The sequence below is a fragment of the Hyposmocoma kahamanoa genome, unplaced genomic scaffold (assembly GCF_003589595.1).
Source record: "Hyposmocoma kahamanoa isolate Upper Pololo Valley unplaced genomic scaffold, ASM358959v1 64, whole genome shotgun sequence".
In the NCBI taxonomy this organism is placed as follows: domain Eukaryota; kingdom Metazoa; phylum Arthropoda; class Insecta; order Lepidoptera; family Cosmopterigidae; genus Hyposmocoma; species Hyposmocoma kahamanoa.
The window spans coordinates 13,510,437-13,524,232 of NW_020653852.1; the positions used below are offsets into that span (position 1 = coordinate 13,510,437).

The window sequence follows — 13,796 nt, forward strand, 5'->3', positions numbered from 1 at the left end:
AAGGTCTTTTTTGACAGGTTCAAGCTAGTTCCAGGTTAATAAATATGGTGACTCCTTTAACCTACATTTGCTTTAAAATCTTTTAATGACACATTTGCATGTGAATCTGAAATCACCCGAATATGACATTAGATTCTAATTAATGGTTTTGGCCCCTAATTGTTTCCTTATGGGTATATTAATTACTAGATGTCTTGGCAATCGCTCTTTCCATCGGGCATGAAATTACTACGAGGTACGAAAAAATTGTCGTGACAAGATATCTTTTGAAAACAATCACAAAATTTTTAATTTTATTTGCCTTGAACTTTATGGAATACGGGTAACAACAGTCGCAGACTATATAAAAAACATACGAGAAATTGTTATTCAAGACAATCGTCCTCAATGTCAGCGCACGATCACATTCGAATGCATTATTTATCAGATAATGCAAAGACTCCATAGTCCTTTTAGACTGGCAACAAAGACATATTAAAATATTTTAGAATTAATGTGTCTACTAAGTTAGGAGGTTCTTGCCAAATATTTTGCAAGACTAAGTCACATTTATTTCAAGATATCAGACGACAATTTTATTCAAAATTTGAAAATATTTCGTTAATAATAACATAAAAGTACTTGCGAAATTAAATTTTGGGCGTCGTTCGAATATGTTATTTTGTAACAGAAAAATTATAAAACAACGTTATCGAACACCATGACCGTATCGTACGTCGGCAGCAAAAATAAACTTCAGTTTTTAATTAAATAAGAATGAAACGTTATAAAATATTCTTGAAATTTTTCCTATTGTCAAGTTTTTATTCACAACGCTGCACTATAATTAATTATATCGTGGATTGGCGATCTTTATTTTTATAGGCTTTTTTAACCTTTTGTTAAAAGACTTTTGTTAAAAGATTTATTTTGAATGCATGACTTACAAGCCGTGTTCACCTTAAACCAATACGCTTACAACAGTTAATAAGCACTGCGTTGCGATGTGATCGCGTCTAATCGGTCAGGTGGCGCGGCTTGCGAAACGCTGAAAACGTAATAGCGGCCCCACTGTTACTACATGTTAAGCTTAGGGGCTGCTGCCACTGATGCTTCATACGTGATGAACAACGCACGGTGTTACGCATTTATGCCTGGGCCGCGACCCTTGCCTTTGCTGGGCAACTCTTGGCGGTTCGCCTTAGGTCAGAAGCCATGGCGAACACGCGCTTTAGACATCACTTTATGGACCTTACGTGCTTTAGCCGGCACCGGCGGAGCGGCGAAGGTAGCAAAATTATTTGGTCATCCAGATTTAGTGTTTCCGTTTTGTGCGGAAGAGACCGCGAGAATTTATAGACGGGAAGACTCTATGCCGCACAGGGCAGTGGCACCATGCCTCAGACATTACAAGCAAGATTTGAGGAAGGATTTTTTTGGCGAAGAACCTGGCTTAATTGGAGTGTAAGTGATTGAATTGCAATAAGCAATTTGCATAGAAAGTGCGTGAATTAATAAACGAATGGCTGTTGTCAACAGGCATGGTGAACCCTGGTCAAGATTCAGATCAAAGGTGTCTAAAGCTCTGGTGGCTCCGGAAGCAGCTAGAGCCGCAGTGCCAACGTTAGATCACGTCACAGAGGATTTTATATGCCGGTAACGTATCGATTTTCTTCGGCTTTACGGCTTTGTATCGTAAATGTATGTTACTGCTATTTGGAAATGTCGTTTTGTTCACGTTTATTATCTCATGCCGATTTGACTTCTAGTCGATTTATGGATACGTACTATACTATTAAAGTTATATTGCAGTTTGATCACGACGGGCAATAGAACACACGCGTGACATAATATCTGACAGCAACTGTAAACTCAGATACAATCCTGCAACCATTGAATCAATATACAATGCAGTCAAACTAAGGCTTCGAGGTCGTATGAAAGATGATAATTACGATTTTATTTTGTCTTATTTTCATTTAAGGATTCCAGAATGCGAGGATGCAAAGCAAATAATATTTCCCAAATACTGTACTGATTTTAGCTGTATACATTTTAAAAACTTGCTGCGATAGATCGAAGTTTGTTGTGGTTTTAGATTACCTCTCTATCTATCAATTCCCCCGAATTTCCCCAGATTTTCCAAAAAAAAAACAAAACTGTTTTTTTACCATTGTATAAAATATTTGAAACCTGTGTTAATTTAATACCTTTATATTTCTACGTCGTTATATATAAACATTTATAATGTGGATAAAAAAGTTATGTCTACATAAATCAATCACAAAAGTAGACCAACTCTTTTTTATTTTTACCAACAAAACGGGTCTTAAATGTTACACCCAAACCAGTCATTTATTATAAAGTACTTTAACATTCAAGAGCGTGAATCGTGAAAACGCAGTTGTGTAATATTTGATAACAGGTAACTGAAACATGTCATGAAGTTGATGGTTCGAAACTTGCTTTGTAGAATATATGTAAGTAGATCAACAGTTTCGTATTTGGACTTTATATGTTGAATTGGATTTCCATTGCCGTGAAAGAGAATAATGGTAACACATAAGAAACAATAGCGGAATACATCATTCATCATGCGTGAAACTACAACGTGTTGTCTAGTATAGTGGTCTCAGAATCTCGGTTTAATGACCACATCCCGTTTGAAGCAACGGCGTCTGCGCATTTGTTTTGAGCGTTCTACTGACTCATTGCGGGAACAACAAACCTCCTTCAATGAACGCGTTTCGTTCGAGTAACTCTTGACGCGTACTTAACTCTTTCAATTCAAAATTAATTCATTTGCATTTATTAAAAATTTTATCTTAACATAATAATTGTGATTGAAATTTACCATCGAGTTGAAACATGCAGACGTGGTCATGTAACACGTTAAGTTATATTAATCAGGGTCAACAGATAAGAATTCTAATAACTTGTTATTTTCCTTTACAGAATGGAACGGCTAGTTGATGGAAGACGCGAATTGCCTAAAGATTTCCTTACAGAGTTGTACAAGTGGGCGCTTGAATGTAAGTATCGATCGAGTGACAAAAAGGTCCCTTCGTCTAATAAATCAATTACGAAAGTATTAAAGGAAAAAGTGGTCTGTGTTTATAGCTCACCACGACACTACTTTGTAAGAAAATGGTAAATTACCAGTCAATTACCAGTCAGTGGACGGATTAATGTAGGCGTAGGTCATTTTAGCACGTGGTTGTGTGCATTGTGGGGTGGTGTGGTTTTAGCAAGATAAAAATTTGTGGAATCCTTTCTTGAACTGAGTTCTATAAAAAGGATCATTGTTTATCTAATTAGAGTAACAAGCGGCATTAAAAGTGTTTATTTTCAGCCGTTGGGGCGTGGGCGTTGGGTACTCGTCTGGGTTGTCTTAAGGACAACGATGCCGATGCTAAAGAAATAATTCGCTGCATCCATGGATTCTTCCACAGTGTTCCTGAATTGGAACTATCAGCTCCGTTATGGCGATTGTACGCAACACCAGCGTACAAAACATATGTGGAAGCATTGGATTCTTTTAGAACACTGTGTCTGCAAAGACTGACCGATAAGGGTGTATGTGCGCATATCGCGAGACAGTCTGGTGAAAAAGTTGCTACAATATTGGCGTTAGACTTGTTACTGGTTGGTGTTGATACTACAGCAGCGGCTGCAGCTAGCGCGGTTTATTTGTTAGCTAATAATGAAAGAGCTCAAAGGAAATTACAAAAAGAATTGGACAATAATCTTCCTTTGGATAAGATTTTGAACTGTAAGGATTTGGATAAGCTGCCGTACCTTCGAGCCTGCATAAAGGAATCTCTGAGGTCAGTGCCTATTGTTTATCCTCTGAAAACGGTTAAAGTTAAGAAACATGATGGTGTAGATGCTTCAATTGTTATCCTATAAATCAGCTTTTACCTCATTGACGCACAAAGTCTACCGTCTCTATTACGAAAGTGAACTATAGAACAAAAATATGGTTTCTTCCCAAAAAATCCTGTGTAACTTTGAACTGGGCACCCCTGCGTTTGTTATCTCAGCACACAAGAGCGTCTCACGGCAGTTTGCATAATATTTACATTACAGGCGTAATGTTGGCAGCACAGCACCGCTCTCAGCAAACAAGCCGCATTGCTTTACTATCTAACATCGATAACGTCGTATATTTCAAAGCGACACCGACGTACGAAACTTTTACCTTCACGATGACACCCTCATTTATTGATATTTTGCAAGGAGATATAACTATTACAGCTTTACTATTTTATGGATCAATCTATCTTGTCCTATCACAAAAATATGAACGACTTTTGGAGAAAACAAACGATGTCTGACATTTAGGGGAGACATTTCTCTTAACAGGCTTTCTAAGAATATAATACTGTCTCAAGGCCATACCATACTTCTGTTTATGACAGTGTTTTGTTATTATTAGTTTCCAATGATATCTCTATACCAGAGGCTCCCAAACTTTAATGTCTCGTAGAGCTAGTGCCATTTTTTTTCTTTTTGGGCTCTATCTTTGCCTTTCTAACATGGATTTTTTTTTCAAATTCATCAACTCTAAATGCTTATAATTCACTCAAAAATGATTGAATTATAAGTATAGTGAGAATTTTATAAATAAAAACCAAAATCGAATATAAACTATTATAAGAAAGTATTATATATGTACCTATGTAATATTACTATATACTAATACTATGTAAATAAACCTTTGAGAATCATCGTTTTATTCAATACAAAGCGGTGATGTTACAGCAAAAGTTAGAATGGTCAAACATAAGGCATATCTTCCGAGCGGACATTTTGCGGTTTAGTCGACCTACATGCAGCATCATTCGCAGAATTCTCTCCGCTGTTGTGTGACTACCAAATGCGAGACCTGAGGAGCGATTTGTCAACTTTAAATGAAGAGTTAGTCACTTTGAGCCCTTAAAGATAGCTAGAAGTCTTTTGCAGATATAATTTATGCGAGCGCAAATTTATATGACCCAAATAATCAAATCACTCATTTCGTTAATTCAAACTCAATAGAAATCATTTTATAAAGTAATAATGAAAGCTAGTAGTTTTCAATAACATTTAAAACATAGTTTTTTAGCTTTGGAGGCCACTTTCAAGTACATTTTTCTACTAAATAACACAAATGTTTACACATTGATGAGCTCGTGTCGTAATTGGATAGATTAACCGCGACTAAGCCTTGATATCCGAGACACCACAAAGCACTACATCATAGAAACTAGATGACTAACTTACAGTCATCTACTTATATTATGTGCATTCCATTAGACTGCACCTGAGCGTGACTCTAATATACTTTGATTAAAAGTAAACAAAATGACTCGTATAACTTGACTAATAAAGTCCAATTACAAAAACGGAGCACTTAAAGAATTGTGCCATAAACTCAACGCAAAATGTTCAGAATGTATATTTGATATATTTATTTTCTTGCGCTTTTACAAATACTGCATACTATTAGTATATTCCTGAATGTATTACTTTCACGTACTTTAACCCTTTCATGCCACAAAAAGTCAGTAGTTCTCTTGCCATAGGGCTTATGTTGACTCAATATAAAACGTTCAATGTAAGTAAATCATTGAATTTTGTCATTAAGAGGCAACTACACCGAAAGCATTTGGAAATCGTACTGTAAAGCACTAGTTAGTTTTTATACCCATATAGCGAAACGGGGTACCCCGTAGTACTATCGTATTATAACATTTAATTTTACGGTAAACGTTACTGTCCGTGAACGGGTTAAGGCCTGCATACGCGATCGAATTTCACCATGAGTAAACTTGCGCAAGTCTAGGGGAACAGAACCCCTTGTAAGCAGCTTGCCGACGTACCCTTCTTGCTTAAGAGACTATACTACCTCAAATGGCTTTGGTTGATTTCGCACAGCAGTGAAAGTGTTAAAAGAAAAAATATATAGTAAAATATATGATATACGCTGATTACTATATTATGTGAAAAGACGATTCCTAAAAATTTTCACGATAGAAAAAACAAACTTACCTCGGAAATTTTACAAGGTAACTGTTGTATCCAATAGGTACTTTACATTACCAACATTGACTTACAAATAAATGGACGACGGGTCTAATACAAAAACCACGAAAAAAATGTTTCAAGTCAACCTATTTAAACGTAGTGACATGTAAAGGAATATGAAAAAGCTAAAACGTTGAATTTAAACTGTAATGTCATCGCAGTACTGTCTTATTTTGCTTGCTTCGCTGTCAGTCGAACAAACGAAGACTAAAGCGTGAATGACGCTCTGTATACGATTTTAACGCCCTATAAGTTCGGACACTTTTTAGCGCGGACCCGACGTCCATATAATTGTAAGTCAATGATTACCAATGATTTTTTCTTTATATTAACAGAACTAAATAGAAAACGTATACTATAACGATAATACATTTTTCAATTGGCTTTAATTACGTTTGTAAAAAAGCGAAACAAAGCCTGAAGATTGAAATAAAACCAGTGTCCCTAACGCCCGACCTAAGCAAAATGAACCGTATTACTAAGGGAAAAAATTGAATTCGAGATGAAGTAGTATCGACTCTTAACTTGGACAAATGACTCACAGCGAAGCTCAGACGTGTAGCCAGTCTTTTAGACACTACTGCCACTTCTTTGCTGAACAGTGCTAAACCTCGATTTGGATTTGTTTCACAGCTGTCTTTACCTGTAGGTGGTTATGTAAGTAATATGTCAAATATAATCCGTATTATGAACGCGGCTACTATGCACTGATAACGCTCGTGTTGTAAGCTGCAATTGACAGCTGCCACTCTGCCTCATTACGCGCTTGACGCACCGTTAAACAAAACGTACTTTAGTACGTTTCAACTGCCTCTACTTATTATCATTTTAACACATCATTAATGAATTTACGCAACTTTTCTGTTTAAAAATTTGCGTAAGAAATCCTGTCGTATTTCTATATTCCTTTCTGGATTCCTAGCAAAGCGATTATTTCATTAAGCCGTGGTAGCCTAATGGTTTGACCTACCGCCTCTCAAGCAGAGATTGTAGGTTCGAATCCGCGCTTGCACCTCCGAGATTCTCGGAATTTATGTGCGAAATTTAACTGCACATCGAACAAGGTTCATATCTTCGGAAAACGTGTGAAGTTTCCAACCCGCATTGGGTCATCGTGGCGGACTATTGGCTTAAACCCTCGCCTGAGAGGAGACACGTCACACTGACGTATAAATGGGTGATGATGAAAGTGATTATTTACAAAATTAACTTTTCTAAATTTATTCCGGCCTGGTGGTTATTAAGAGCTGTCAGAATTGATTTTCTCGCTCTAGATCTCGTAAGACAAGAAAATCTCTAAATATCCCATAGGTCTATGTGGCCGTCTATACTATTTATTTAATTTAATATTAAATTGTACGTAGTTTCTTGCTATTAACACACTAGGAATGTAGAAAAACTTGTTGATCATTAAAAGATATCCATAATTACAATCTAAGTTAATTAAATATTTATCTTCAATATTATTTACATGTTCTATATTTTTTTAACAGAATCAAACCAGTTATTTTAGGAAACGGACGCTGTATCCAATCAGACGCAGTCATATCTGGATATGAAGTACCCAAAGGGGTATGCGTATTAATAATTCTGTTTACATTTGGTTCAAAATAAAATTTGTACATGTTGAATATTTTATATTGGTTTTCAGAGTCATATAGTGTTTCCACACTACATAATGTCGAATGAGGAGAGATATTTCCCCAACCCATCCGCGTACGTGCCTGAACGTTGGTTGCGAGACAACGAGATCCAAAAGGCTGCTCTGGAATGTTCTATTTCAAAATGTCCAATGCATGAGCAGCAATCACAACACGAAACAAAAGACGATCAAGCGTTGATTGTTTGCCGGAAACAAAAAGATGTTGGTATCCACCCGTTTGCGTCTCTCCCTTTTGGATTCGGACGGCGAATGTGCATAGGGAAGCGATTTGCTGAGACTGAGCTGCAATTGTTACTGGCTAAGGTAAACGTTTTGTTATTTGTCGACGATAGAGTATCAGTTAAGAATTGGCATAGTACAAAACATATAGTAATTGAAAGGCCGGGAAAGCCAGCTCAATCGTGGGGACAGGAGATGGAAGATCCTATGTGCCACGGCAACAACGCCTTTGCGACTGCGACATAAGGATTCTTTAGTATAGCAAACCTGTAAGCGGCGGCAATTACTTCCCATCAATTAATAATACTAACGCACACACTCAACATAGCCCCGCACTAGGGAAACCCTGTGTCGCGGGTGCCATGGACATACATAGACAACCACAAATTACACCCAAACTCACGAGAGAAATAAATGTAGGTCATACAAATATTTCTCCCGGCCCGGGAATCGAACCTGGAACCTCTGCGTGGCAGTCCGGCATGGTAACCGTTCGGCCATGGAGGCAGTTGAACTGTATGTTTGGCAATATGTAATATTAAAATCGATCTCTTCTAAACAAATTGATATTTATTAAATTATTTCAGACATTCCAAAGATACGACGTCTCGTGGAGGTACGGCGAGCTGACCTACAGTGTGACTCCTACCTACGTTCCAAACGAGCCACTCCAGTTCACTCTAACTAAACGAGAAAAACTAACGTAACAGATTATTACCTCATAAATAACTGTTGACACAAGTAACTTTCTATTACATAAATATTAAAACAACTTATGAATTAGTGAAATGGTCAAAACGTAACCGACATTATCTAATTAAAGTTACCTTAAAAGATCAAGTCGATGGTTTTCTAAATGGTGGCCTTAAAAACACCTTTTCAGTTAAAAAAAACAAAGGCGTACTTCGCAATGTCGAATCTATGCCTGCTCAAAGCTGTCACGTAATTATTTAAAGTTATGGTAAGCTCGGTGATTTATTCAGAATAAAATTTAGAACATTCCGAATATTTATGTGTAATAAATAACAATAAGTAAAAAAAATCACTATTTTGGTTTCAGCCACCATTCTTATAAAGCACTCAGGATACAATATTTTAGCAATATTATCATTTTTATTTTATTTTATAAGAACATAACGAGCACTAACGTCTTAAAAGATGAAAAGGATTACTTAATATGTATCAAGAAAATAATGAATCAGTAAAAAATAAACATGTAAGTTCAAGTCGTATTCGATTAAAATATGTATTGAAAGAAATCGATCAATCCTAAAGAAATAACATGTTTGCCGAATTCGAATGTATTTTAGAAGTGAGAATTCATATTAAAAAATATTCGTAGTCGTTAGATTTACATAGCTGCCTAGCGATAAGCGCACTTTTCTGTTACATGGATTTTGTCCCGTCTTACGTATCCATAGTTCAGTATTAGTCGTGCTTACACTGACAGTTTGTGTCGCAGAACGCATGTCGTCCTATAGTGAAATCTTTCGACGCGGCGGTATGCGTTGCAAACTGCAAAACCTATTACGAAAAAGTTCTTCTAAAAACGCTCAGATTTTATACAAGCGATTTTCGTAGACGTGTCATAGGTCGCGCGTCGTTCGTGGGATGCGTGTATCGGCTGTCAGCGCTAAACAGAAACAAATTACTTACTATTTGGCGGAGTCGTTGAGCTGGTACTCGTTGGAGCGACCGAAGCATTCTTGTACACCTGCATCGGCCCAAAGCCGCTTCATCGCCGCAAGAAGCTCCTCACTGAACGGCTCCGTGTCCTCCATCCGCTGGATCACGTCAAACACCATCTTGCCGTCGCTCTGAGAAAAAAGAAATATATTGATAATATTTTCACATGTTTAGAATGTGAGGACAACGAAATCCTGACATCATAAGTTTGCAATGCCCATAGTGTAGTAACTTAGAAGAAGAAAGAAAGAAAAGAAAGAAAATACATTTATTTGTTTACCACAATGACACCACAAAAGACAAAAGACAAAAAAAAGAGAAAACAGAACAAAATAATCTAAACTACTAAAACTTATGTACTTGGCATGAGGGGAAATACGCAAAAGCAGATGAATCTTTTTCTTCTCTACTAACTAAGGCGCTTCTCAAAATATATATACGATGAAGGAAGAGAAACTCTCTACCGTAGCCAAATATTTCTCTATGTTGCGATAGAGGAATTACCATTGCCTTTTAATTTTCAAAGGGGTACTCTTATTCATTAAATTTTATTTATTGGTTGTGGCAGCATGGCCATTAATCTAAACTAGTTTTACGTGCTTATTAATTTCTGCCGTTACGATATTACATTTCTGCCGTTGTTGTTGATGTTTATTAAAATCAGTGACAATAAAGAATTCATGGTTTGCGTATATATCTCCGTACCACTACAAAATTATATGATTTAGTTTGCGCAAAAGCGCATTTGGACGTTACACAACCACTATAACAATTTAGTTTTTTTTAATCTGTAATTATTTTTTAAATCTGTATAAGTTGAGTTGATCGCAATAAATTTTAAAACAGTCAACACTCAAACTCAGATAACAATTTCAATAGATTAATATGACTATTAAAGATAAAAAGCTATTCAGACCCACTCTAAGTCAATACAATACCGAAGTTATAGGAAATGAAACTATTTTTTCGGGTTTAAATCGCGTATCCCTTTAAAGGGCCCGAAACGTCGGTTTGTTTGAAAAAACAAATATACGCGACTTAAATCCGGAAAATTTGTTTGTATGTGTAACAATCGCGAAAACCTAAGAACTCGATAATACCGAAGTTAGTTATTAAGATTTATACGTAACTCACCAATAGCGAGATAGGAGTAGAACATTTTTATGAACAATAACCCAAAATAACACTATTTTTTCACGGGACCTATAAAGGGCCCGAAACGTTGGTTTGTTAGAAAAAAAAAAGAAATATACGCGATTCAATTCTTAAAAAATAGTTTAATTTCCAATGTGTAACAAAAAGTGAAAACCTGAGAATTCGATACTAAACCTAAAAATCGAGAAAACAATCCCAAAGATCCTGTTTACTGCTCGGAGAATGGCGGGGATATTTATTGACGAAGACCTGTCAAAAATATACAAAACTAGCTATTGCCCACGTATGCGTAAAAAAGTACTTCGAATAGCCTACTGTACTACTTACTTGAGAAATGATTGGACGAAGTTTCACACTCCCCCCTTGAATATTTCTTTTTGTGACAAAATGTAGCCATGTCCTTCTCCTAGGTCCCATCTATCTCTATACCATAACTTTTTAATAAAATGAAACTGACCTCAAAAGTTCGTGGAATTACATCTATTTGCCACGTTTTATTGGAATCGGTTACCGGGAAGTGCGCGAAACCGGATTCATCCCCGTAGAGATGAAATATTTTCATCAAATTTAAATGGGACCAATACTGAGGTACCCCTCTTTCCAACAAAAAAAGAATCATCAAAATAGGTTCACAAATTATTGGACATCACGGAGTTATCGCGTAACATACATAAAGAAGTACAGTCGAATTAAGAACCTCCTCCTTTCTTTCGATGTCGGTTAAAATTCATCAAATTTGCTTCAGCGCTTTAGGCGTCAAAATGTAAGAAACAGAGTTACTTTCGCATTTATAATATTAGTTTGGTTACGGCATTCACGCTGAGGGTTTAGATTGTCTTAGTTTATTTGTGTGCACGACACAACTACTCCCGCGATGGTCTTGCTTGTGCCTCGCTTGTAATGATAACTTGTAGTGACATCATTAACTTTTACCTGCAAGTTCATACTAATGCCAAATCATCCCAATTGACTATTTTTAAAAAACTATATTGGGAAAGCAATACTTTAAATAGAAAATATATTTTATTGCTTTTTTTTTTGGGGAAACATGTGAAAGGTAAAAAAGCATTGTCCATTATTCACGTACCTATTGAACAAATCTAAATCTAAACGATTTAACGATTTTGATCTGACCAAAAATTACTTAACAGTTTTTATCGTCGAAACTGCTGTAAATTTATTATTGAATAATTATCGTTTTGTCGATGTGTATATACAATGTTTTGCAAGAAAATATAATTTTTAATCAGTACACTTACATTTATTTACCTTAGTTTATGCAAGAATATAGATATTATTGGTACACGATATGATATCTATAAGTCAAAGTGAAATAATTATTTATTCCACACAAAAAAAATTACACTTGAAAATGAAATTTTTTAAACTACTGCTCGTTAGTAAACGAGCTGACCTCCCTGAAAAGAAACGTAAGAAACTCTAGCGATTGCTCTTTTCAAATAAACTTAAATGCTATGGAATACACTTTGAATCGTAATTGTGTAGGATCTAGGCTCATGTTGTCTTTTTATATATCTTTATTTGACATATAACCTATATAGGAATGATGTGTCCAGAATAATAATAATAATATAATAACGCACACACTCAACATAGCCCCGCACTAGGGAAACGCTGTGTCGCGGGTGCCATGGACAGATACATAGACAACCACAAATTACACCCAAACTCACGAGAGAAATAAATGTAGGCCATACAAATATTTCTCTCGACCCGGGAATCGAACCTGGGATCTGCGTGGCAGTCCGGCATGGTAACCGTTCGGCCACAGAGGCCGTTTAAGTGAGGCAGAATAAGTGACGTATTTAAGTAAAGTTTGAATAAAATTAAATTATAACAATTTTATTACTACAATGAAATTTTACCTGATTATAATCAATTGTTCAGGTAAGGTAAAGTACTATGTACACAAACAAACAGTGGACTACTACACACTTATTACAGATCAGAATAATGTTGTGACGATTTTAAAAATAATGTGATCTTTCAGGGTTCAGTTTTAATTAAACTAAGAAACAGGGTAACGTGTAATTATGTATATCCAAAAGAAATGTATTTATTGAAGGTGTGTCAGGATTGTAGCAAATACAATTAATGTGTTATTTTATCCATTCAAATATAAGATCCGATGCCTCTGTCCGATTCCTGGGAACAATTTATCAAATACATCATACGACAGCCGTCCGCAAGCTCCGTCTTGTAGGGCTTTGGGCTTCACCCTGCCGCGATTAGGAGTCGCGCCGCGTGGCCGCGCATGCGTACAGCGATTTCGGACTCGAAACTGCATTTACCTACATTTGCGCCTACATACAATTACATGTATAAATATGTCTACTAGCTGCGTAGCTAAGGTGGATGAGGGAGTTTTTTGTTGAGGTTTCGCTGCTCTACTTTGATTTTTTTTAGACAGAACTTATACCTAACTATGCCTGTTGATTTATTGCTCATTAATATGTAGCGAGAGCGAGACAAGACAGTTCTGAAATTAGTTCTACTCGAACTGGAGTTAAACCGCAAAGTACTTCAATTAGACCGCAAGTATAAAGACCATCATTTTTCCTAAGACAATAGATAAAATTATACAAATAAGTCGTTCGACATGAATTATTTAGAATTTGTGGTCAGATAACTTGGTCAACTATTTGTTCACACGCGCCAACAAATGTAGTGTGGTCGACACGTTGAATTGTGTAAATAATAGGTTTCCAAAGTTTTTGGCTCACCGCTTAGGCAACATAAAAAAAATTTAACGCCCACCACCACAAAAAAATAATTAAAAACACGTATTTTTTAATGTTAACACAAAAAATCACACGAAAAAAATCTATATAGTGTACTTTATACGTATAGATAATTCAGGTTTATTTTTTGAAATGTGGTAGCACCCCCTGGACAGTGTCAACGCCCCCAGTTGCTTCTGAGGCCCCTAGCCCCTCAGAGGACTCTTCAGTGCACTGGGCACTGGGGGAGGAAAGGGTAACTTTGGGAAACTATGGTATAAATC

General features: G+C 36.3%; 2 protein-coding genes across 3 annotated transcripts in view; one reads left to right on the forward strand and one right to left on the reverse strand.

Moving 5' to 3' along the window:
- Nucleotides 1-13,796, reverse strand: part of LOC113230957 (guanine nucleotide-binding protein G(o) subunit alpha) — a 68,605-nt gene that overhangs the window by 17,277 nt on the left and 37,532 nt on the right. For both annotated transcript variants that reach the window (XM_026465069.1, XM_026465068.1), the window contains exon 4: nt 9,587-9,747. In XM_026465069.1, the coding sequence (XP_026320854.1) occupies nt 9,587-9,747 (161 nt within the window). The remainder of the gene's footprint in view (nt 1-9,586; nt 9,748-13,796) is intronic.
- LOC113230956 (probable cytochrome P450 49a1) lies at nt 1,117-8,961 on the forward strand. Its single transcript, XM_026465067.1, has 7 exons — nt 1,117-1,443; nt 1,519-1,635; nt 2,935-3,011; nt 3,332-3,806; nt 7,542-7,620; nt 7,700-8,014; nt 8,518-8,961. Exons 1-7 carry the CDS (start codon nt 1,130-1,132, stop codon nt 8,635-8,637), a joined length of 1,497 nt encoding a protein of 498 aa, XP_026320852.1. The 5' UTR covers nt 1,117-1,129; the 3' UTR covers nt 8,638-8,961.